The following is a 23976-nucleotide window of genomic DNA, read 5'->3' as shown; positions in this document are numbered from 1 at the left end:
TTGTTATGAAGACTTGAAGAGAATGGAAATGTGGAAAACTCTTCAAAGGATTTGCTTCACATGCAGAGCAGCCCTGAGGGTTTGTTTACTGCAGAGGTGAAAAAATGGCTGTGGCAGCCACGTGGTTTGAGGTAATTGGTGTGACTTCCATTTCTGCTCTCCCATTAGAGCAAAAGAAGAATTAATTAATTTTCTTTTTGCTTATTTTCAAATCCTTCTTTACCTTTTAAACCAAGTTCTGTGAAGTAGAAAGTCACCTCTGCATCCCATGTAAATGTAGTTTATTTAGAACTCTGAAGGGAAACATACTTGCTTAGGTGGAAATGCCATTGTTTGCTCTCCACTGGATATATCTGTTGACTGGACTTAAATCCAGGTTAACTGTTTGAATTCATCAAGGAATCAAAAGGGAGGCCCTACAGAAAGATACTACCAGTGTTTTTAGAGTTACCTAACTACTAGAATGTAATTTTCTCAACTTTTTTTTCTGTTGGTCACTGGGGCTGTTTCTCACCTTGGAATCACTGTGGTGATTAATAGGCCTGTTGTGTTCATGTGATTTCACTTCATGGTCTGCAGGGGCCCATAAGGTAACCAGCCTAATGCTTTTTAAAGTTGAACCTTTTCCAGCAGTTGTGTGGGGTTATAAATGAAGCTCTGCCTCCCATGTATCATCCCAAGAGCTGCTTTCTCTCACTGTCCTCCCTTGACATAACAGTAACAGAAAGGGGATGGGCTTGTTCTGAAAGGAGAGCTGGCAGCAGGCTGTGTAATGAAAATCTTCCTGTCTCTAGAAGTGCCAGCAATCCTAGGAAGCAGTGCTGTCTATGCAGGATTGTCCATGGTTTTGGGAAGTGTTCCTTTGCCACTTAGGAGCAGACATCTGACCCATACCTCAGTGATACCATATAAATTGTGTGTGTATATATACACATATGCATCTGTATGTATATATACATTCAAAATTACGATTATTACTCAGGACAAGATGAATATTGATGTAACTTCTTTGAAACAAGGACTGTGGTGACTTTACAGCCATTGGGATGGCAATAGCTTTTCCACAAGGCTTTATGTGGCAGAGGTGAGGCAGTTCAGTCTAATAAATATTTCAGGGTAACAAGGTCTGTTCATTGCAGCCCTAGTTCGTGTGGGTTATAAATCACATCAGAATTCTGGGGAGTAATCTCTGACAGGTATTTACCATGCTGAGAGTCCTTCATTTTTGAAATTTGGAATAGATGCCTGTTAGTAGCTTTTATGCATGTATGTCTGTGGCAGAAGGACTTTTCATGCTGTCAGACACCTTGGTCACTGAGGTTATGGGGACAAATTCATATGGAGATGGCCCTGGGGTGGTTCTCCATCCAGATTTGTCACAGGCCAGTTCCCTTCCTGCATCTCTCCAGCACTGGCTAGGCAGGTTTATTCCCTGCTCCTCATCCTGGAATTGTTGTGAGGGTGCCAAGCCTCATAGATCCATGACTCTGAGCAAGGCAGGGTGTAAAGGTCATAGTTGAGACCATTAATAACAAGGTGCAAACGGCTGGTTTATATGTAATGTGAAGCTTTTTACTTATTTCATTTTTGCACTTTGGGGGCTCTGTTTGCTTATGGAGCGCTTGGTGTCTGGTACCTATTTAGCCTGAGAGCAGGCAATTGGGTTCCTTCAGGCCTTCAGAGGAATGCAGAAAATTGTTCTCTGGTGTTGTAATTCTGCTGGGATAACTGGAGCTTATTTGTCTCACTGCTTATTAAATGCATACTTGTCTAGAGGTCCTCTTTTTTTTTTTTTTTCTTTTTTTTCCTGGGAAACGTTGGGTGAATCCCAAGGACCACAAGTGAGAGGAAGATTCCAGGAGGAGGGGGAGAGGGAAGTGCCTGCACCTCTCCACAAGCTGCATCATCCACTCCAGTGCCAGCAGAATGAAGAGGTTAAATATGAGAGCAGACTCCCTTAGGGAAAGGAGATGTATGTATGGGGCTCGGCCAGACATAAATTACTGTTGCCCTTCCCCCTGCTCAGAGGGAGACAGTGAGGGGAGCAGCACCTCCCAAGCACTGATGTTTGGGGTGTGTGTGTGGGAGCCAGTGAGGCTGCGCTGAGGTGTCAGAATGGGCCCAGCTGTGCAGGCCAGGAGCACGTGTGAGCTGTGCTGTGCTCTGGCACAGGGCACCGTGGGGTTCAGGGAATCATGGACTAGCTGAAGGCACCTGCAAAGGTCAAGTCCAGCTGCTGGCCGTGCTCAGGACAGCCCTGTGATCCCCCTGTGCCTGAAGAGCACTGTGCAAAGGCTCCTGGAGCTCTGGCAGCCGAGGGGCCATGACCATTCCCTGGCAAGCCAGTTCAGTGCCCGACCACCCTCTGGGGAAAGAACCTTTTCCTGATAGCCCGTCTGAACCTCTTCTCCACCAGATTCTGAGCAGTGCCCAGCTTGCCCTGTTTTGCTGTTAAGAGGGACAGACTTCTCTTGTCTGCATTTCATTAGGATGGCTGCAGAGGTGATGTATGAGCTGTTGTCACCTGCTTTTGGGAAAAATATCTACAGATCAGTCAGGATGACAGTAGCAATCACAGTGGGCTTCTGTGCTCAGTGTCCTGTGCTCCGAATTCACCCATCTTACAGTAAAGGTGGATAAAGAGTAAAGGCAGCTTCGTTTCCAGCTCTGTCTCCTGGCTGCCTCCTCCCTGTCTGGAGCCTCCTTGGCAGGGTGTGCTCTGCACGCCCCAGCCCTTACTGGAGGGACAAGGCCGTGATCAGGAATGCTGCTCATGTGCTTGGAATTTTCCTCATTTCCAGCCTCGACTGCTGTTTTGTGCTCTTTGGTGGGATCTTCAGTGAGTCTGGTCATTGGGGAGAGCGAGATAACACGCCCTTGCTGACGGCATCACTGAGGGTGCATCCACCACGATGAGCGTGTTCCTCCACTGGGATCTTCCTCCTTTGGTTCTTTCTGGCCAGCAGCATTCTCCTTTTACTCTGGATGCTTTGGGTTGTGCAATCACGGTGCGGCCTCATCGGCCGGACCCTTCTCTTAACAGCCTCTTGATTTCTTTGCTAATTTGGCTGTGGGCTTTCATCAGTTATAAAACAGAGTGACACAGTATGTGACTATTGCATTCTCCTGCCTTGACTCACTGGCTGTGATTGCAGAGCAGTGACCCCCCTGCTGCTAGCTGGAGCAGCCCTCTGTGACTCTGCTTCAGGAATATGGGATGTGAAAGCTTGCACAGACCTTGACAGGCTGTGTGAATGTTAGGCCAAATGCCACAGTAAATCTGCCCCGGAGGGCTGGGTCTGTTACGGCAGGTTTGTAATCCCCCGTGGATTACACTGGTCACAGGTACCTGAGCAAGCCTTCTGTGCCTTTAGGGACTCAATGGAGAACAGAAAAGGCCTGTGGGGAGATAAAGGGGTGTTGGGATTGGGATGTAGCTTGGCAATGAGGTCACCTGCATTGCTGAGCTCTAGAATTTACGGATCTTGCCGTTACCTCCATCCCAAAAAATGGTGGTGTCACCTGGGCTAAGGCCTGTTCTCACCCACATGGAGAAAATCAGAATCATAGAGTCTCCTGGACTGTGGAAGAGACCCAGAAGGAACATTTGGATGTCAAGTCCAATTCCTGGCCCTGCACATGATTCTATGTTTCCAATGCCTTCTGCCTCCTCCTGTGTGTCCTGTCCAGCTGCTTCAGAGAAGGTAATATATTCAGAAGCTCATAAGGAATTAATTCTGCACCTTGTCCTTCAGTGCAGCTGTGCTTTTGACTGAAAGATAATTAGAAGATGAACTTGCCTGAAAGGCTCCCTCCACATTTTAGGCAGATTACTTCAGAGGGGTTTGTGAGAGGGGCTGAGTGTTCCCTGATGAGACTGTAGCCTTCAGAGAGATGGCAAGCAGTTGCTTGCCAAAGGTGAGTGTGCTCAGGGGGGCTTCTGTGGGGCTCATCTGCAGCAGGGCACTGACCAGTCTGAGTTTCCTTCAGCCCACAGTGGGACCTTCTCTTGTACAAGCACTGGGAGTTTGCTCTGGCTGACTGGTGTATTTCTGTTCCAGTTCTGTGGTTTTCTGCTAATTGCTTGTTAATAAATGAGTGTAGCCTTGCATAGTCCTTAGCAGAAGAAACTGTCGCTTCTTCTGTCAGGTGTACTGGAGCTCAGTGGGCTGTGCCATGACTGCTCCAGGTACTTCTGTAGCACTTGCACTTGAGCCAAGTATTTTTACTCCTCTTATTTACTGCTGTGACAGAGGAATGCAGCTGCACAGGTGGACCTGGCAGGACTAGGGAGGTTTCCTGTCTTGGCTGTGGTTACTCTACAGAGCACTGGAGGCATCCAATTTCAGCATCACCGTGATGAAGCCAGAAAGAGGGGAAGCCAATAAACCAAAGGCAACCTGTCCTCAGGAGTTTCCCTCTTTGTTTTAAAATATGAACCTCTGCATTCAAGAGGGGGTTATATTTAGGCAGCAGCCATTGATTAAGGTGTCATTCATCAAGCTGGCCCCCAGATCTCCAACAGACACCCCCCGGGGTCCTCTGCAGAAGAAGAAGTGTTTGTTGACGGCTGACCCCGAGTCCCCAGGCACTGGGTCCCTCCCAGCCCAGGGAGTGTGTCCTGCTCTGGGAGGGAGGCTTGGATTGATGGCTGAGGGGCAGCATTTTTTTCAAGTCTGTTGTAAATTGAGAGGAGGTGGAGCAGTAATGAAGATAAATGAGAGACTCTTCCCGGTTGATGAGCCTGTGCTGACGGATGCTGCACTGGCTCGGGATGCCTTGGGCCTGCCTCAGACCTCCTGCTCACCTGCCAGCATTCCTCAGTACAGCCAGGATGGGAAAATTGTCTCCCTGAAATTCGGGGGGTCTTGGAAGGGCCTGGGGGGAGACCAGAAGTGTCCTGGGTGAACACCAGCTCCAGTGCAAGAGCAGGGAAGGTGCTGCACAACCCTCTTGTGCTGTCAGGGAATTGGTTTAATTCTGTAAAAAGCAGTTTAGGCAGTGGGAAGGTGGGATTCCTGTAATTCTCTCAAGATCTCCAATAAAATGTCACCTTTTGGCTTGGCTGTGGCTTTGCAGCAGCTCTGCTGAAGGTCCTTTTTCTGCATTAGCACTCTCAGGGGTTTGGCGTGGAGGAAGGTGCTTAATTCAGCCCATGGCAGGCTCTTTTAATTCTTTGAGCAGCTCCCCCATCAAAACTGGTTTTAAAGTGGATTTCTCTCTCCACTTAAACTATTATTTCCTAGGGCCATTGAGTAAGATCCCTGTTCAGAAATGCTTTTGGTGGAGTAGCTGGTGGGTGGCTTAGGACCAGAATAATCTTCTTTGCCTTAATCCCATCCTGTTCCTTTGACCTTCCTTCAGACTTTGCTTTGTAGCCTGCTCAGCTCCCTTGCCCACACTTCTCACTGCTTCCAGAGAAAGCCCCAGCTCCTCAGAGACCTCTGACGTGGCCTCTGGCTGCCATAAAGCAGACCCCAGCAAAAAGCAGGTGAATGGCCCTGTTGACTTGGCCTCTCTTATTGTTACAAGTTTGGGACTTCCATGAAAACTTCCTCTGTGTGGAACACCCTTGCCCATCAGCACAATGCTGAGCAGTATTAGGAAAATTAACCCCATTTTTCTGGCTCAGGGAGGAGGCACAGCGTGCCTGGGGCAATGTGCAGCCTGGCTCTGGTGGGGGAACTGCAGGAGCACTCTCAGCCTCATGGATTGCAATGGTTAAGATAATTTTTCTTTTTTACCTGGGTCAGTTTCGTTTCCATTTGTTTGTGTGGATCGGGACCTTTTGACCAGACTCTATAAAATATTTGTATGCTAAGTAAAGCATTTTTGTAATATCTGCTTGCTCAAATTGGTGGAGAAAAGAGGAAATTTGTAGAGATGAGAGGTGGATCCCTGTAACTTACCTACCAGCAACTCTGCAGCTGCCTTCCCCTCCTCTGATCAGCTTCAATTTTAGTTGATTATGTTTTGAGTGTTTGGAGGTTTTTTAATGGGAAAGAGTTGTAAGTTTATCTAGCATCCCCTGTTGACCCTGTGCTGTAGAACCAATGGTTTGAGTGGTACAGGACTGTAAAACCTTTCTTGTTCCACCCCCTGCCATGGGCAGGGACACCTTCCATTTGACCAGGTTGGTCCGAGCCCTGTCCAACCTGGCCTTGAACACTTTTGGGGATGGGGCACCTGAAGTGTGATCCTGCTGAGAAAGGGTTCCCTGGAGCTTTGGATGCTCAGCTCTGTAGGAAGCTTTGGGACAGCAGGAGCTGCAAATAGCAGGGAAGAGAAACACTGTGGGCTGGTTCCTGTTCTGGGGATGTGCTCAGCTGAGTGAGTAGGAATTCAAAAAGCAAAGGACATAATTTTCTGGTACAGGTTTATAATGAATTTTGACTTAAAATAATAAGCAGTATACACAACATACACATGACAGTTGTACAGAGATGCTGTTGTATGGTTGACTTCAGAACCTACCAGTAAGTTCACAGGTTTCATTTGCTCTCTCAAGCCCCGTGTGTCCACCAGCATCTAGAGGTGGCCTTTGTCTCTGTGCAGTCCTTCAGAGTTCAGTTCCAGGTTACAGCTCCACTTGTTCCCTGTGCTGGGGACACAAGCCTTGTGCAGAGGTGGCTTTTGCTCAGTGGGGTTAGTGATGTGTCAGGTCTGCTCCAGGGAAACACAGGTATCATGGAACTGTCTTACGGATTCACAACACCCTTCCTCTGGCCTTGCAAAAAAGAAAAAGCAAGAATGCTTTTGCAAGAGTGGATTATTCTGAACTAGTGTTTTTCGCTGGTGAAGCTTTACTGTAACAGATTCTCTGGGGAGGTGCAGGATTCCTCAGCCATCTCGTCCCGACGGTCAGTCCTCCGAGTCTCTGTTGGTCGCACCATCCCTTTGCCAAGAGAACCTTTGCAGGTTCACAGTTTAAGCAAGGATCGCAGCCTCCTGCTAGGTCAGGGATTAGTTTTGCTGAGCACATCGAAGGGCCCACAGTACCTCCTGGGAACCGTAGTCCTTTCCTTAGTGCTTTGGAGAATTAATTAAATAAAAGCCATGCAGTTGAACTACAGCTCCCAGAACATCGTGGCCCTCAGGGCACAGGGGTTTAAAAAAAATTGCAAGGGGGGTGGCAGTGGCTTCTTCCCTCAGTGCTCCCGTCTCATCAGGTCTGGTCCAACCACTCGGCCCGTTTGGGGGCCTTGCACGTGTGCACGTCCACAGTGTCCTCGCACTCCTTGCAGCGCACAGCGCAGCACCAGTGGAACTTGCACTCGCACTTGGTGACGCGGGTGACGCGCGTGGTGTCGTAGCCGCGGCCGCAGCACATCACCTCGCAGCCGTCCGTGCCGCGGGACGCCTTGCTGCACACGCGGCCCGCCGTGCCCAGGGAGCCTGCGGGGGAACGGAGCGGGTCAGGATGTTCACATCCCTGTGTCCCTGCACTTCCCTGCCCGCCCATCCCAGGGTGCCCAGGGAGCCTGCGGGGGAATGGAGCGGGTCAGGGTGTTCACATCCCTGTGTCCCTGCACTTCCCTGCCCGCCCCGCCGTGCCCAGGGAGCCTGCGGGGGAACACAGCATGCCAGGCTGCTCATCTCCCCGGGTCCCTGCTCTCATCCCAGCCTCGGGCTGTGTTCAGAGGAGCAGCTTATGTGTGGAACAGGCTCTGTTGGCTGCTCAAAGGAGCTTTGTGCTGCAGAAGATGGGCTCTTCTGTGATGACCAGAAGCCTGAGGGGTTTTGGACAAATGCAGTCCTGCCTGTGCAGGTGTGGGGGTGCTGTGGGGACTCTTGGGTCTGGGTAACCCCCTCTCCAAAGATGGGTTGAGTGGAGGAGCTGAGCCCCCAGGCTGGGCTAGCTGGGAGATGCTGGCCTGTTGGGAAGGGAGGAAGAGATGCTTTTGGGTAATGACTCCAGGTTTTACCTGCTGACTTGTCCATCACGCAGTAATCAGGTGAGTTCTCAAAATACACCAGATCTGTTTTCGTGGGCTTCCTGAAGTTCTTGTTGGCCACGGTGAAGCCAGTGCCATCCTGATTCATCGTCACCTGGATGGCCCCGTTGTATTTCTTCCTCAGGTAATCCCCTGTTTTTCGAAAATCTGACATTGCCAGCCAACAAGTCCTTAGTGTGCAGGAGCCGCTGACGCCGTGGCATTTGCACTCCAGCTTCAGGAAGCGCTTCACAGCCTGTGGGAAGAGAGATGGGTGAGGACCAGTGGTCACCCTGGGCACAGATACTGCAGCAGTGTCCACTCATTGCTGGTGCAGCTTACCAGCCCCTGGCTGTGTGGGATGGGGCTCCTGATGGGAGACAAAGGCTGTGTATGGGGATCACCAATGCCAGCAGCAGCAAGGACACAGGAGGCAAAGGTGAGCGAGGTCCTGCCATTCCCTAGGGCAAGGCAGGGCAGCATCCAGCCTTATCCACAGCAGGAGCTGCCCTCCAAAGATGCCCAAGGTCCCGTTTCTCTGGCCAAGCTGTTTTGGCTGCCCAGTCCCCTCGGGAAGGTCCCAGAGCTCTGGGCTCTGCTGCAGGGCTGCACTCACCATCCTCCCGCAGCGGTTGTTGTGCAGGTTCATCAGCGCCCGGGCATCCTTCACCTTTTTCTCCTTGGCATCCACAAAGGCCTTGGCAAAGCGGATGCCGTAGTTGATGTTGTCGCTGCAGCCGCCCCAGTCGAACTCCCCACGCTCGTCCTTGGAGCGGCCCCTCTTGAGCGGGTCACAGCTGCACACCTTGAGGTCCCCCTGGCTGCACGCCCGCGTGATGGCATAGACCACCCCGGCCGAGGAGATGGCGTACACGAAGGCGGCCTCCCTGCTGCCTGCCAGGGGAGAGAGACGGGAACGGGGAGTGAGCGTGCCAGGCTGTGCCAGGTGTGCCTGCAGCCCATGAGGAACCGGGCCTTGGGGAGCAACACCATCCCGTGTGTGGATAAGCCCAGCCCAGCCATCTCTGCTGACCACAGTGTCTGGCCCTGGCTGGCCTGGAGCCCTTCAGGCTGACTGCAGTGCTCAGGGCACATGCCCACGGTGGTGAGAGCAGCCAGCACCTCGGGCCAGGGCGGCTGCCCTCCCTCCCTACCCTCCCTGCCTCCCTCGGGCCGGGTGCGGCTCCTCCCGCACAGCACAGCTTGCTGCTGCTATTCTGTGTCTCTGGTTCAAGTTCGCAGCTGGTTTTATAATGCTGTAAAAGAAGCTGCAAATCAAAACCATGTTAGTCTTCATTTCGAGAGCCTTTGAAAGCAACTTCAAAGGCAGCAGAGCTCTCTTTGGGCCTCGCAGGATGGGGCTGTGGCGAGGAGCTTTCATCATTCCCCATCCTTTGCCAGGACAGGATGCGAGCAGGAGAAAAGGTGCTGTGATGGGAACAGAGAGGCTGAGCAGCAGGCTGCAGCACGGCGGGGTGAAAGCTTCATTCAGCATTCCAGTCCCCTTCCTCCAGTTGGGTCAGGCATCTGGCTTGTGGCTCTGCTGCTTGTCCACCCCACGGGCAGCTGCTCCATCCCCCCGCCAGCAAGGGGCAAGCCCCCCACTCACTGGCTCCTTCTGTGGCACTCACATGTCCTCCATACGAGCTGTGAGTGCAAAGACTCTTCCAGCCGCTTTTGATTTGCAGGCCACATGGCTGGATGCTCCCAGCACGTCATGGGATGCAGCAGCATCTGTCCTGCAGTGCTGCTGCCTGTGCTGGGGCTTGTGCTGGCTCCCAGGGCCTGTTTGCTCCCAGAGCACTGCTGGGGCAGCTGGAGCCCATGGTGCTGCTCCTGCTCTGGAACCGCCCCACCCTGTCCCCATCGTGCCTTTCCTCTCTGTTCCTTGGGTACCTTTCCTGGGTGCATCCCTGCTTGTGTTGTATCTGTCTCTCACCTGGAGGGGGAAGTTCTCTCCCAGTCCTTTGTGCAGGGCTGGCACCTGCCCCGCAGCCATGGTCCTCCTCCACCTCAGAGCCTGGAGCAGGGACTGGAGCTGCATCTGTGCCTTGCCTCCCTTGCCATGCGAGGGAACAGCCAGTTCCCACGTGAATTGCTGAGTCCTGGCCAACCCCGCTCTCCAAATATTTATATATCCCATTACTGTTTACATATGCGCCTGTTCTCCGGAGGTGTCTCCTCCTTCCCCCTTCTCCCCCAGTGCTCCCCCTGCTCCATCTCATCTGGTGCAGCTATTCCAAACGCACTGCTCCGCTCCCATTACGACTTGATTAATTTACAAGGAAAGGCAAAGCTCTCCTCAGGGAGTAATCCAAGCCACCGGGCATGGCAGCCCAGGGGGAGGAGAGACTCTCAGGAAGGGAAGTCCCAGGGTGGTGGGAAGGGGACAGGGCAGGACCTACTTCTCAGCATGACCCGGCCGAAGACGGTGTGGTCGCGGTCCAGGGTGCTGCAGTTCCAGCGGTGGTGCCGGAATTGGTGCTGGCACTCTCGAATCCACTCCTTGGCTCCCTCCCCGACCGACTGCATGATGTCAGGGTACCTCTGGCAGAGCTGCCGCTGCTTGTTCACCAGCCCGGGGATGTTGTCACAGATCACCCTCGCGCCCAGTGCCCCGATGTACCTGCGGGAGAGAAGGGTGCCACGTTACTGCCCTGCCTGCACAGGGCAGTCCCAGCATCACTGAATGCCCTCAGTGGAATGGGACCCACAAGGATCATCCAGTCCAACTCCTGGTCCTGCACAGGACACCCCCAAAATCCCACCCTGTGACTGAGAGCATTGGCTAAACGCTTCTTGAGCTCTGGCAGCCTTAGGGCCACGACCACTGCACCGGGGAGCCCCTTCAGTGCCCCACCACCTTCTGGAAGAACCTTGTCCTGATATCCAGGCTAAACCTCCCCTGACACAGCTCCAGGCATTGCCTTGGTTCCTGTCCCTGGTCACCGAGAGCAGAGATCAGAGTTGCCCCTCCACTACCCCAATGAGTCTTTTTGTTTAATAAAGTAATCCCAAGATGCATGAGCGAGGGGCAAGCAGAGCTTTTCTCAGTGTGGCATCACTGCAGGAAGGAGCAGGGAGTCCGTGGAGCCCATCTCCCCCCGCAGACAGCCAGCTCTGGGTGCTGTGAGTCACGGATGCCTCCCATAAGCCTGGCCTGTGTCAGCTCCTGGGGCAGCAGCAGAGAACTTGCTGATGTGCAAAATCTCCCTCCCAGCCTCTTCCCAACATGCCAGCCCCGTGCTGTCGCCCAGCCCTGCTGAGCACAGCAGGATGGAGCCCAGCTGAGCCCAGGGGGGCTCCTGCAGCCTCTGCCCTTTCTCCTGCCTGCATTTGTCAGGAATGTCCATGGCACAGACACCTGCGGATGCGCAGGTGAGGGAGGAAGAGGAGCAGGCTGCACCCGTTGGTGCTGCGCTCCTCACACACAGTTATCCCCCAGCTGTCCATTTCTCTCTGTGCATCTCCTGGACATTCAGTCTTGTGCCCTGAAGCTCCATAACTGGCAGAACTCTGCTGTGGCTCCCACCTTGCCTGCATCCCACCTGTGTCCCGCAGCTGTGGGGAGAGAGCAGGACTCGGAGCAGACAGACAGACAGACAGACAGACAAGGCACAAAGAGCCGCCTGCCGGAGCCTGGCTGAGCCCATGGGCAGCTTTCCACAGCCACGGGGGAGGGACCCGAGCTCTGCCCCGCACTCTCCCCATCCCGACAATGGCAGCAATGTGGAATTTTCCATCCCGGTCGGCTCCTGCCTGCACCACCCGCTCACCCCTCTGGCTGCTTGTGCTTGAGGATGATTTCTGCTGCAGAGCGCAGAGCTGGGATTCTGGCTGGAAGGGATGAGGTTTGGGTGATATTCAGATTTTTTCTAACCCTCAGACTGGAAGCAAAAACCTTCCTTCAATAATAATAAAAAGCAATAAGCTTGGACAATATTTCATTGTCTGTCTCTGGACATGTTCTCTCAGTTCTATCCACCCCAGAGAGAGCTCCCAGGCTCAGGAAAGCCCTGCAAGCACAGAAAGCAATGGGATCTGCTCCCTCTTTTAAAATATTTTGTTTAAATGCTGGCAGAAGCACAAGGTCATCCCGGGCTGGAGCTGAGGATAATAAACCCAGCTCCCCATGGCTTTGCAAAGCCAGACTCCAAGGGGCAGTGAGCTTTATTGTCACAAGCATGCTCACCAGCCTCTCATCCTGAGGCAGAGCAACAGGGGAGTGGCAGAAGCTGTTTGGGAAAGAAAAGCCAACAGGAGCTCCTCAAGCACTGCTGACTGGGGATGCTTCAGTGCCTTGCTCGTGCCAGGCTGAGAGCAGCCCCTTCCTTCCCATGGGGACAGGGCAGAGGAGCATGCCACCAGCTGGATGGTGGCACGGTGACATCGAGTGGGACTGCAGAATTCTTTCCCCAGGGCATGGTCAGCTCCCCAGCCCTGAATTCATCCTGCCCAGCAGGGATGGGGATGGCTGGCTTACCCCTGCCTGCGCTGGCAAGGCAGTGATGAGATGCTGGGAGGCAGCAGGCTGCACGATGGAAGTTCAGAAGTAGCCAAGCTCCTCTTTGCTGGAGAAAAGTGATGCTGAGAAAGGTAAAATGTTCTGTGATGGGCCCCTCACCAGGGACCTTGTGGGGCTGGAGCACTGGTCTCCAGTCCCAGCTGAGGGCTGAGAGTGGGCTGGGACACAGCAGCTGCCTCCCGGACCGGAGAGTGATGGATAAAGCACTCACACCATCCCCTGGGAGACCGAGATCAAGGGAAACCCTCCAGACAAGATAAACACCAGGCACTCCCTTTTTCACACTGGAAGCTAATTACTTCTCCTTAATTCTCCTGCCAAATACCCAGATCAGAGCAAACATTATCAGCAGGAGAAAGTGGAGGGAGAGCAGAGCGCAGGGCACCAACTGCTGCAGTAGCAGCTCGCCATGTGCATCCCACAAGGGCCAGTGGTGCATCTCCCTTTGCCTGTGGCAGCACATTTACACAGCACCTACAGGCCTCCATCAGAGTTCATGTGCTGAAATCTAACACACAACCAAAGGGAAAATTCCTCCCATGACCTGGAAAGGCTGCGCTTGTCTCGGCAAAGACGAGAGCTTCCACTTGGTGAGAAATGCTCCAGTAGAGTTCAGTTACTCTGAAATGAAGCAAGACGAGGAACAGCAGAAAATTCTGCCAAGCAGAGTTTTGGGAGGGAAAAAACCCAAACATTTGTTTTGGACAGATGAAAGCATCCCTTCTAATTTTATTTCTCAAAATCTGTGACATTTTAAAAATACTGCAATGAGAAACACAATGGATGTTCCGAGAAGTCCCCAGCTGCCTTATCAGAACTTTGTTTTCAATCAAACGAAGCTGTGCTGGAAGTGGCACACTGCTGCAGTGCTGTAATCTGCATTTTTGTAGTTGAAAAAACCCACAAAACCCAAGCCCTGAGTTCAGAAAAGTCTGTGAGAGATAACTACTCCTCATGCTGGAGGCTACTCAGGCCTGGACTTCAGGGCTGGGAGGGGAGAGGCAGGAGCTGGACAGCCTGCCGTGAGAAGGAGCTGGGAGGCAGGGAAGGAGGGAGTGGAAAATTAAGTGCATGTGGGGATAACAATCCCCCACCCTGTCCAACAGGATTCCATATGCTGCTGCCTCCTGAGGGTGTGTGAAGCCCTGGCATCGCCCTTTGCCAAGCGCAGAGCTGTTTGCCCAGCTTGGGTACAAAGGGGCTGGCACAACCCCTCTGACCACCCTGGGCTGCATGGTGCAATCAGGAGTGCTGCAGGGTCACCTCCTGCCCATCAGTGTGCCATTCCAAGCTTTTCCAAGTTGCATTTCCCATTTTCCCTGGATCTGGTGGGCGGGGCCGTGCTGCGGGACCTGCGCCATCCCTCCCGCTGTCCCTTCCCTGCTGCTCACAGGGCAGCAAAGGCAGCTGAGCATGGAGACCTTATCTTCCACGGCAGGTGCTTGTGTAGCCTGCGGGGTGAAGGCTCCTGTCCCTCCCTGCGAGCTGCAGGGCTGCATGCAGAGATGCAGCTGCATGCAGAGCCCATCCCAATCCGCGAGTGGAACAGGAGACTCCCGTCACATGCTGCCTCCAAGCTGTTGTTCTTGTGGAGAGTCTGCTGACTTTGGCTCTTGTAAACAAGGAGAAACCTAAATTGCTTCTAAGATAAACATGCAAATCAGAGGCAGACGCATCTCTTTAGCTGGTGGCGTGCAGGCTGGGCTAGCCCCTCCATGGCCGGGCTCTGTGTCCGGCTCCTGTGCTTCCCACACCAGCCCTCAGCTCCTTGTGCTGCCTCTGCCCCCTGCTCAGGTGACAGAATGCACAGCTCCTCCCCAGAGATCACTGGGAAGAGTCTCTTGGAAAACAGGGTTTTGAAATAAAGAAATCAATTTAATGGGAATTCATAAAATTACATGGAATCGGAAACTGTCCTGTCGCTCTTCCATAATACCAAGGTGCTCCTGCAAAGTGGGTGCCCTAATTCAATGAAATTTGTACTAGACATTGCTTTAGCTAAGACTTGATTTTTTGCCATTTCATAAGGCATTGGAAAACCTATTTGAACAAGATTTTAATAGGGAAATCTTTGGAATTGCCATTCTCAGATAAATCTACATTTTAGTGCTCTGAATTAAAACAGCTGCTTGAAATGTCATAAATTCCTATTGCGGGTTGCACCAATACCATTAAAGGCGCAGTTTTAAATTAGATTAATAGAAGCTAAGCTTAACTAAAACCACTGTCACAGCTTTACCCCCAGCTGCTCCCAGGGGTTCTGGACAGTCTCTGGGGTCTGCTGAGAGCTCTGAGGCTGAGAAGAGAACATGGTTTGGCTTCTTGGTGGCACCAGAGGCTGTTGGAGTCCATCCCCTGGGAAGAGCGATTCAGTTCCCCATTGCTCTGTAACTACCCTGGCTTCTGGTGTCCTCCCATCCCACTGGATCCTCATGAAATTGTATTTTGGAGGGAGGCTGGAAAGCCCTAGGCAGCTATTGGAGACAGCTTGTGCAGATAGGATCAAATCCAACATCCCTCTTTGCCTGCTAAAGAGCAAATTCCATCATGCCTGGCAGCATTTCACCTCCCCGAGTTCTTTGCATACTTCCAGGGATGCTGCACCTTCCTTCCTGTGCTCTCCCTGCCGTGGCAGACAATTTACAGCCAACTGCCAAGCACTTTGGGCTGCAAGGTGCTATAAACATCTGAGATATTATTTTAGTATTACAAACCCTGAGTATTTTATTAAGCCCCACTGGGAACAGGGCCATCCTGGCCTGCTGGAATTGTTAACGCCTTTGAGTGATTAATAGTCCTAATTTCCTCACTTACAGCCACTACTCTGCATGTTGAGAGCCTTAGTCTCACTTCAATAATTTTTAATATCATAATGCTGAGCCACTAGCAGTGCCACTCAGGGGACATTTTTTATTTTCTGCACCATCTTTCTCTTTCTTGTGCATCCCTCTTTTAAAGTTGTCTGCCTTCAGATCCTGCTCAGAGTGGCCTCTCTGTGGCTTTCCTGCACCCTGTGCAATCTTTGGGATGTAGTTTCTGTGGGGAGGACTGAAACTCTGAGCTCCTGGGGAGATGGAGCAGATGGGTGATGCAGTCTCTTGTCCCCTGGGCAGATGTGGGAGATTTTGCTGTTGGCATCTTGCATAACAGTAACCTGAAAACTGAGGTCTGAAAACTTTGGTCAGCACTAGGTTAAAGCTGTTCCTCAGGGACATTGTTGCTGGTGCATGAATACAAAATAATTTGCTCATTAAAATTATGCTTTACCCTTAAGAACCAATTTTTTTTTTCTCCCCAAATCTCAAAGCCCTTTGCTAAAAGATGGGGAGGTAAGACAGCCTCAGGTGATAAAGCTGGATGTACAATCCTCTTTTCCATGGCATATCCTGTGTGTTGGGTGTGGGCTGCTCCAAGAAGAAGCTCTAATTCCATGGGCTCTGGCCCAGCACAGATCTCCTCATGGCACTGCGGAAATCACTTTTGGTAATAGCAAAAGCTAATGAGTTTGGAAGAGCAGAAGGATTTTTTTCTTTCTGCACTTCTTTCTGAGAAAGATTTCCCATAGGTGAAAGTGACCCTAATGAAAAATGGACTGAGCAGCACAGTTAGGATTATTATAACTGCTCAGAGTGACTGAGAGAACCCATCTGTTCCATCCACCCTAACCAAGAACACCAGGGCTGCTGCAAAGGCCACGGGGTTCATTCTCCGTCAGTCTGACATTACTTTAAAACTTATTTTTCACAGCATGGCTGCCTGGACAGCCGGAGCTGCGGAGCGCCTCGGGATAAAGACTTCCTGGTCACTGACCTCCTGCTTTTATTGCCATGCAGAGACTGCAACAGCAAACTGTCAGCGCCGCAGATCGCCGTGTCCCCAGGGCTGCACGTCCTCTCCCCCTGGAGGTGGCAAGGTCAGCTCCTGGAGCTTTGTCCCTGCCCATGGCAAAGGGGCTGGAAATAGATGCTTTAAGGTCCCTTCCAACCATTCTGTGATTCCGTGATTCTGTGATTCTGTGATTCTGTATCATGCTTGCAGCCGTGCCAAGACTGAAAGGGTGATGAGCTGCTTGGCTCTGGTGGCAGAGGCTCCCGCAGGGCACAGGATGGGATCACAGCTGTGGACGCACAGGATGGGACCACAGCTACCAACACGCACGATGGGATCACAGATACGGACACACAGAATGGGATCACAGCTACCAACATGCACGATGGGATCACAGCTTTGGACACACAGAATGGGATCACAGCTACAGCCCCTGGAGCCCCCACACAGCCTGCCAGACCCTGTGTGAGCAAAGTCCCCGGGCTGCTGTGGGTCTGCCCAGCTGAGGCTGGCACGGAGGGGAGGAGCAGCACCCCCAGAGGGTTGGTTACACACGGGCTCTGCAGCTCCTCCATGCAGCTGTCTTTCCCTTGGCTTGATTTCAAACATTCCTATTGATGCTATTTCCCCTCCCACACACCTTAGTATGATGCCTGCTTAAATGAGCCTCTCTCTCCTGTATCCTGTATCCACACATACGTTGTGGCTCCGTTTTTCCATCACTCCTTGTGCCCATCCTGCAGCTGCGCACGGACAGCACTGGAGCCTCAGTGGGAATACAGGCAGATCCCGGAGGACAGCACCAGTGGGAGCACAGCCAGCAGCCCATCCTGGTGGGAATGTGTCCTTCTCCATCTGCACTGGGGGTCTCCTCACCAAACCCTTGGCCAGAGCCACATCCAGGGCTTGCTCTGGGTATGTTTTCCATGCCCAGAAACACACTCCTACTTCCCTGGCCAAGGAAGGGAGCTGGACCATGATGGCTGCCTGGCTTTGGACTGGTCATCCCTCAAAATCCTCATATGTGCATCACATCCCGGGATGCAGCAGCTCTCTTGGAGCCCCCGTATCCTGACAGCACCATGGGTAGCCCCATGTGGTTGCCAGGCTCCCACATGCTCTCCAACACACACCCAAACTTGCAATCCTCTTCCTTCCACAGATTTGTTTTATCTCTTTGGGAGCCTGATGCCTCCCATCTGTTCTAATGCCAAATGAAATTAAATATTTGTAGTTTCCAAGGGCTGTGGTTAGCAATAAACAAGTTAGCTAACAAGGATTTGGTGTGCTGGGGAGCTGGGGGGGTCTGTGTGGGTTGCAGGAGAGTGGGTGTGTGTGAGGGTGGGATGCAGGGGGGTACGCAGGGCTTTGTGTACATTTTTCTTTAACCACACCTTTAATTTTAGAATGGCTTTCCACACCAGAACAGCTCGCCGGGCTCTCAATAGCGAGCAAACTCTACTTAGTTATTTACAACAAGTTTGTTTATTGCACAGTTTATGTTTATAAGCAACATTTGTCTAATCTCCCAAATCTTTCCCAAGGAATTTCGGGGGCCGCTTTCGGGGCCCGGCGGCTCTGGCGGCGCGGGGCACAGCCCTGCCAGCGCCATCCCCCAGACGATGCTGCTCTCCCTGCCAGTGCACGCAAGTGTAAACGGGATTTAGGGATTTTCCCGTTGCATTCCTTCCTAATTTCTGTCTGTGTTTCAGCTGGTATTTTGTTGCTAAGGAACACTTTGGAGTTTGGAAGCATTTGAGCGAGGGTGCTGCCCGCCACAGCCACCGCCACCCCGCTGTCACCGTTAGTCACAGAGCCTGGCCACAACCACACAGGCCAAAACCACACTGTCCCCAACCTGTCCCCTCCGCTGTGCTCCGAGCACGTGCACACACACACACAGCCACTCTTTTGGATGCCAAAGTTCACCAATTCCTGGCGTTTATGTGAAGCGGTTGGGCCATGCCTGACGTCACTGAAAATTAATAATTTGCAGTTGTTTAGAAGAAACATTTGGTTGATATTTCCTTTCCATGTACTGTGATCAGAGGAGACCAAATTTTCCTATAAAACTACTTAAAAACTTGACTCTGAAAATGAGAAGCATTTCCTCCAGTTCTCCAAGTTTATTGTGTGTGAATCCCTAGAAGAATTTGGCAATAATAATTAAAATAAGGAAGGATGATGCACCACCAAATGTATTTACTGTAATATCAGTGGTGCTAAAGATGTGCTTGGAAACCTATGCAAATCACTGAATAAGTTTTTTCCCAAACCACAGCTGGTTGAAACCATTTTCAGTAAACCACAATTTCATCTAAACACGCAATTTTATCAGGACTGACCCGTCCAGCACAACAGCACTCGGTGCAGTTTAGGCTTTTCTTAGGAATGCTCTGCTTTCCAGAAGAGAAAGCTCAATTGAAAGTGTGAACCGTAAGAGTTTAATATATTCCATTTCTAGTTGTTTTTGTTTTAAAGTCATGTATTTGAGGTATTTGGAACCGATACAGTTTGGTAACAATGGCCAGAGGCGCAGTGCCTGGCTGCGGCCGTGGGGCTGCCCGGCTCCCAGCACAGCTCCCCAGGCTCGGCTCCTCTCCTCTCCTCTCCTCTCCTCTCCTCTCCTCTCCTCTCCTCTCCTCTCCTCTCCTCTCCTCTCCTCTCCTCTCCTCTCCTCTCCTCTCCTCTCCTCTCCTCTCCTCTCCTCTCCTCTCCTCTCCTCTCCTCTCCTCTCCTCTCCTCTCCTCTCCTCTCCTCTCCTCTCCTCTCCTCTCCTCTCGCTCCCTGAGCTGCCAGCCGGGATCAGCCTGCAAGCTGAGAACACAAACTGCTGCGGGAGCTAAATGCAGCTTCCCCCAAACAAGCCGCAGCTCCGGCGCTTTGAGCGAGGCCGGTTTTCCTCCCGCTTGCTGGGAAGCGCCACGCGCCCGCAGGGCGGGCAGGGGGCGGCGGCCGTGCTGGGGGGCAGCGCGGTACGGCGCGGGCAATAGGTGGTTTTAACACCCCTCCTAAAGAAGGAATTCCCACCCTGCAGCACGTGTGTTACCAGAACTGCCCAGCCCCGGGCAGATGATGCTGTGACTGCTCCATTCCTCCTTTTTTCCCAGCCATGTTATCCCTGCACCCACTCCTCAGCTCTAACGAACCTCTCATTCTCCAGCCTCTGTGATAATGGAAATAATTCAACTTCTCCACTGTCCTTTCCTTCCCTCCTCAGCTTTTCACATTTAAGCAGCCTCACCTTGCCCACAGAAGCAATCCTGCCTTCACCTGCCCTGCTGGGTTGGGGCAGAGCTGGCTCTGGAAGCCAGGTCAGTGCTTGTATGAACCTGAGACTCCCCAACAGTGACTCATTTTCTCTCCCAGTGATTCCAGTTCCCCTCAGCTGACCAGGCTTCGGGAAAGTTCCTCTGGCATGGCTGTGAACAGCCTTGCTCTTTCTACTTTCCGTTTGTCCCCCAAAGCATTTTCTGGTCTCTTGAAGAAGCTGCTTTTGTGCTCAGTTGCCGCCAGGTGCCCGAGCAGCCTGTCCCCTGAGCTCCCGCTCCCTCCGAGCCCCACAGCTTTCCCACCAGCCCCTCTCACCCTGGAATCGCTCTCCGAGGGATGCCAGCCCGGCCGGGGCCGCCACACGCCCAGACGTGCTCTCAAACACCGGGAATACTTGTGCTATCTGCATGGCTATTAAGTGCTCCCGGCCCCTTACAGAGCGCTCCACGGTAGCTGAGAATTTCCAGAAACTACCGTTTTCTACCAGTGGCCGATGGGTTGAATTTGATTAAATTTTGCCTCATCCACCGTGATCTGTTAATGATGATGAGATTGGCATGGAAAATATTGTTTTCCACAAGATTAGAGAGGACTTTTACAGGGTGGGGGACACTGAGAACTTTACTGCAGCCAACTATTTTTTTTCTCTAGTGTTGCTGAACTACTGAAACAGCACAGGGTCACTTGGAAAACTTCTCGATCCTTGTTTTCCTAATTACTGTCATTCTGAATAGATGAATTTTCATTGTTACACGAACCGGGGCAGGAGGGGACTAATTTCCAGAAGGTTTTTGTTATGGCGTCATTTCTGTCTCTTACAAAGCCTCATCTTATCTAAAGGAAGGGGGACATCAACTTTCTTCGCTTCCCAGGCGCAGAGTAAATAACTGCAGCCCGCGGGGATGGGAGCTCCGGCGGGGCCGGGGTGGATCAGCGGATCCGAGCCGCTGGCGCTTCCCCTGCCCGAACCGCACCGAGGGGCTCATCCTCCTGCTCCTGCTCGCCGTGTCCGGGGAGGGAAGGCTGTCAGGGGCGGCACAGCGCACGGGGTTCGGCCCCCGACAGACCCGGATGTCCCTGCGGCGAGTCCCATCCCCAGGGAGGGAGCGGCGGCGTTTTCGGGTGACGGCGCCCCGGAGAAGGACTCGGTACCGGTACCGGCCCCGCTCCGGCCGCCGCTCCGCTCCGGGAGCCCGGGACGCGGCCGGAGCCGCGCAGGTGGAGCCGCGGGGAGCCCGCACGGCCCGGCCGGTCCCGCCGGCTCCCACGGCCGCACGTCGGGCGCTGCGGGGCTCGCTGCGCTCCCGCCGGCGCTGCCGCGTCCCCTGGTCGGTCTTCCCCGTCCCCATCCCCATCCACGTCCCCGCCCTGTCCCCGTTCCCGGCCATTCCCGTTCTCGTCCCCATCTCCATCCCCGTCTCCATCTCCATCCCCGTCCCGCTCCCGCCCGCGGTGCCCGGGGACCGTCGGGGCGGCGGCGCCGCGGTCGGGACTCACTCACCACCACGAGGAGTCGGCGCGGGGCGTCAGGGCGAGCAGCAGGAGGACGAGGGGAAGGCAAAGCCGGGGGGCCGCGCCCGCCGTCCGAGGGAAGGCTCCGCACTCCGTACGCCCGGGGGCCACGGCAATCCCAGGAGACGCTTCCAGGCGGTTTGGGCTGAGCATATCTCTCCGGGGCGGGGTCCAGACGGAGAAACGACCGGGGAAGGGGGTCCTGCCCGCGCTCCCCTCGGGGCACTGCCCGTCACGGCCCCGCGGCGCGTCCGCCGGCTCCGCGCTGCTGAGCGAGCCCCGGCTGGGCCCCCGCGCCCGGGCTCATGCTGCCGCGGGGGGCGGCGGGCGCGGGTCCCTCCCCGCGGGGCCGGGGGCGCTCAGCGGGGCCCGCGCCCCCCGAGCGGCGCGGGGCGGGCGGCGGGGCCGGGCCGGGCCATGGAGGGCCTTGCGCGGAGGGCGAGGGCGCTCTGGGGATGGGAGCGCGGGGGCCGCGGCCAAATATTGCCGGCGCCCGCCGTGCTGCGGGCTCTCATTGGGCAGAGTCAGAGGCGCGGAGCCGCCGCTCCGGCCGGACCGACCCCCGCCTCCCCGAGGGCACGTCGGACAGCCCCCTCCGGGCTCCTGCCCCCGCGCCGCCCCGCACCGGGGCCGCTCCCACCACCGCGCCCGCGCCCGCGGGGATGCGCCGGGAGCCGCCGCTCGCGGCCGCCCCGTCGGGCCCCGCCCGGGGAAGGGGCTCAGCGGGATGCGGGATGGGGATGCGGGATGGGGATGGGTATGCAGGATGGGGATGCAGAATGGGGATGCAGAATGCGGGATGCGGGATGGGGATGCGGGATGGGAATGCAGGATGCGGGATGGGGATGTGGGATGCGGGATGAGGATGTGGGATGCGGGATGGGGATAGGGATGGGGATGGGGATGGGGATGCGGGATGGGGATGCGGGATGCGGGATGCAGGATGCGGGATGTAGATGCGGGGGCCGGGGCCGGCTCCGCCAGCGCTGCCCCCGCCAGGTGTCACTGCTGGGTGGGAAACCGCGGGGGAGCCGCGCTCCGCTGGGCCCCGCGCCCGCCCGGGGCGGGCAGGAGCGGGCAGCGCACTGAGATCGCCCTGCCGGGAGCTGGCGAGGCGGCCGGGACGGTCCCCGCCATGGGGAGGAGGCGGTGCGGACCCCACGGGTGCCCGGGGACCCGCAGGCAGCGGTCTGGGGACAGGGACACAGATACACTCCCCGGGATGGTGCTGGCCACAGCGAGAGCCGCCATCGAGTATCAGTGCCCAAGCTCAGACACAGCCCTTTGCCCTCCCTTCCCCTCGTGCCTCTGTCACCTGTGCCTGTGGGACGGGGAGGGCGCGTGGATGAACTGCCCTGGGCTCTCAGCTTTCCTTCCTTCATCACCCTAAAACCGGTGACTGACAGCTGGTGAAAACCAGCCTTGCCTGGCAGTTCCCTCTTGCCTGTGCTCCTTCCACACCATGGAGGTGAGCAGGCATTTTGGTCACCTCTCATTGTCCACTTTAGCGATATACCTGATTAATTACTGCGATTGTAAACCCCATTATCCATCAAAGTCCTTTCCCCATTGCCAGAGCTCTCAGCTGCCCCCTCCCCATGAGCCAGCTCAGCTCATTCTGTTCTTTCCTTCCTATTCTCGTTGTTCAGATTAGAGAGAGACTTCCCCAGCCTGAGAGAAACAGGGGCTAGAAGCTCACACACGGTTATAATCCAATTATACTTCAGAAAACTGCAGTGACAGAAAGCTGGTGCTGGTGGGGTGCTGTCCTTTTGTCCGAGTGCCCACACAGAATATTGCATTACAGCTTATCCCCAGAGTGGTGGCACTGAAAAGGCTGATATTTATAGACTGTGGAAGGCTGTGAATTTGTTTAGAAGACCCATCACAGTGGGCAGAGTGCTGGATGCTCTGCTGTGGCCGTTTTGGGAGATTTTCTCTGTTACTGGGTTGTTTCTACACAAAGACAGGAGCCTGAGTGTCCTGCTCTCATGGGGAGGGAAAGGGAGGAGGTGGCAGGCATGATGTTCCTGTGAATGTGCAGGTCTTGGCTGTGGTGCTGGGCAGGCTGGGGCTGAAACTCAGGATGAGAACAAGGGGCTCAGTGCCAGCCCTGGGAGGGAGGGTGCTGCTGTCCGCAGGAGGGATCACAGCTGAATTCTGGTGTTGAAGTGAAATGCTCAGGCTGGGCGCTTTGCACCCAGGACTCTGAATTTCTCTGTCAGCCTGGTGGCTTATTTGGTGCTTGTGTCCATAAACCCCACCTGAGAGCCCATGGACTGCCCTGGGTTTGTTGGAGGCTCTCCCTGCACTGGGCAGTGAGGAGGCCAGGGCAGCTCTCAGTCCTCCAACGGGGCAGAGCCTCATGTTTGATCTTCCATTCAAATTAGCAGTGCTCAGGGTGACTGCGTGCTTCATCCACATGAGCTGTGGGGAGTAAATAAACAAGGCTCTGCTTTCAAAGGCTTTCACAACTCATTAACTTCAAAGGAACGGGCTCTCTATTTTCTCAGCAGGTCGGTTATTCCACAGACCTACTCTGGGCGCTGAAGGTGGTGGCTGGTCATGCCAGAGCGCTGGGGCAGCTGCTGCAGGGCCAGCATCACACACAGAGCTGCGGCGAGGGGCACAGGAGCAGTCCATGGCCAGCGCCATGCCTAAGGAGGAGAGCAGGGTAAGTAAATGCATGGGCAAGACTGGCGTGTAGCATTCCCTGCTCCAAGAGCTGCTCCGTGGTTTGCAAGCCATGGGTGGGCACCAGACCCCCCTTCCCTGCAGAAGGTGCCCCTCTGTACTGGAGATGGAGGCAGGGGTCTCGCTGCCCCTGCCTCTCCAGCTGTCTCTCCTGGGTGGGTTGCTGCTGTCACTGTGCAGGCACAGGTGCTGGGTGCCAGGGGAGGCGGC

At 54.3% G+C, this 23976-nt stretch overlaps 1 protein-coding gene and 1 long non-coding RNA gene across 3 annotated transcripts in view; one reads left to right on the top strand and one right to left on the bottom strand.

Annotated features, from left to right (window-relative positions):
- Nucleotides 1-6277: 6277 nt before the first annotated feature.
- On the bottom strand, nucleotides 6278-22352 carry WNT2B (Wnt family member 2B). Of its 2 annotated transcripts, none has more exons than XM_074528310.1 (5): nucleotides 21062-22337; nucleotides 10340-10560; nucleotides 8551-8828; nucleotides 7926-8190; nucleotides 6278-7395 (listed from the first exon to the last, which is right to left on the bottom strand). In XM_074528310.1, the coding sequence occupies exons 1-5, from the start codon at nucleotides 21223-21225 to the stop codon at nucleotides 7166-7168; spliced, it is 1158 nt and encodes a 385-aa protein (XP_074384411.1). In that variant the 5' UTR covers nucleotides 21226-22337; the 3' UTR covers nucleotides 6278-7165. The 2 variants fall into 2 exon arrangements, with proteins under 2 accessions (XP_074384411.1, XP_074384412.1); XM_074528311.1 differs by lacking the exon at nucleotides 6278-7395 and adding an exon at nucleotides 7471-7563 and having other exon boundaries at nucleotides 21062-22352.
- The window catches only part of LOC141725295 (uncharacterized), a 19316-nt gene continuing 17410 nt past the window's right edge, over nucleotides 22071-23976 (top strand). The window contains exon 1 of the long non-coding RNA XR_012577159.1: nucleotides 22071-23746. This is a non-coding gene — a long non-coding RNA (uncharacterized LOC141725295). The remainder of the gene's footprint in view (nucleotides 23747-23976) is intronic.

The sequence above is a fragment of the Zonotrichia albicollis genome, chromosome 28 (assembly GCF_047830755.1).
Source record: "Zonotrichia albicollis isolate bZonAlb1 chromosome 28, bZonAlb1.hap1, whole genome shotgun sequence".
NCBI classification, from domain to species: Eukaryota; Metazoa; Chordata; class Aves; order Passeriformes; family Passerellidae; genus Zonotrichia; species Zonotrichia albicollis.
Note: the sequence above shows the minus strand (reverse complement) of the source record. Positions and strands in the feature narration are given on the sequence as shown.

What these genes read in the sequence shown, in the direction of transcription:
- WNT2B (XM_074528310.1), bottom strand. Translation starts at nt 21,225, where the DNA reads ATGCTCAGCCCAAACCGCCTGGAAGCGTCTCCTGGGATTGCCGTGGCC. An exon ending in CGCGCCGACTCCTCGTGGTG is followed by an intron (nt 10,561 to 21,061) that starts GTGAGTGAGTCC and finishes TCTCTCCCGCAG; the next exon opens with GTACATCGGGGCACTGGGCG. An exon ending in ACAACCGCTGCGGGAGGATG is followed by an intron (nt 8,191 to 8,550) that starts GTGAGTGCAGCC and finishes CTCTTCCCACAG; the next exon opens with GCTGTGAAGCGCTTCCTGAA.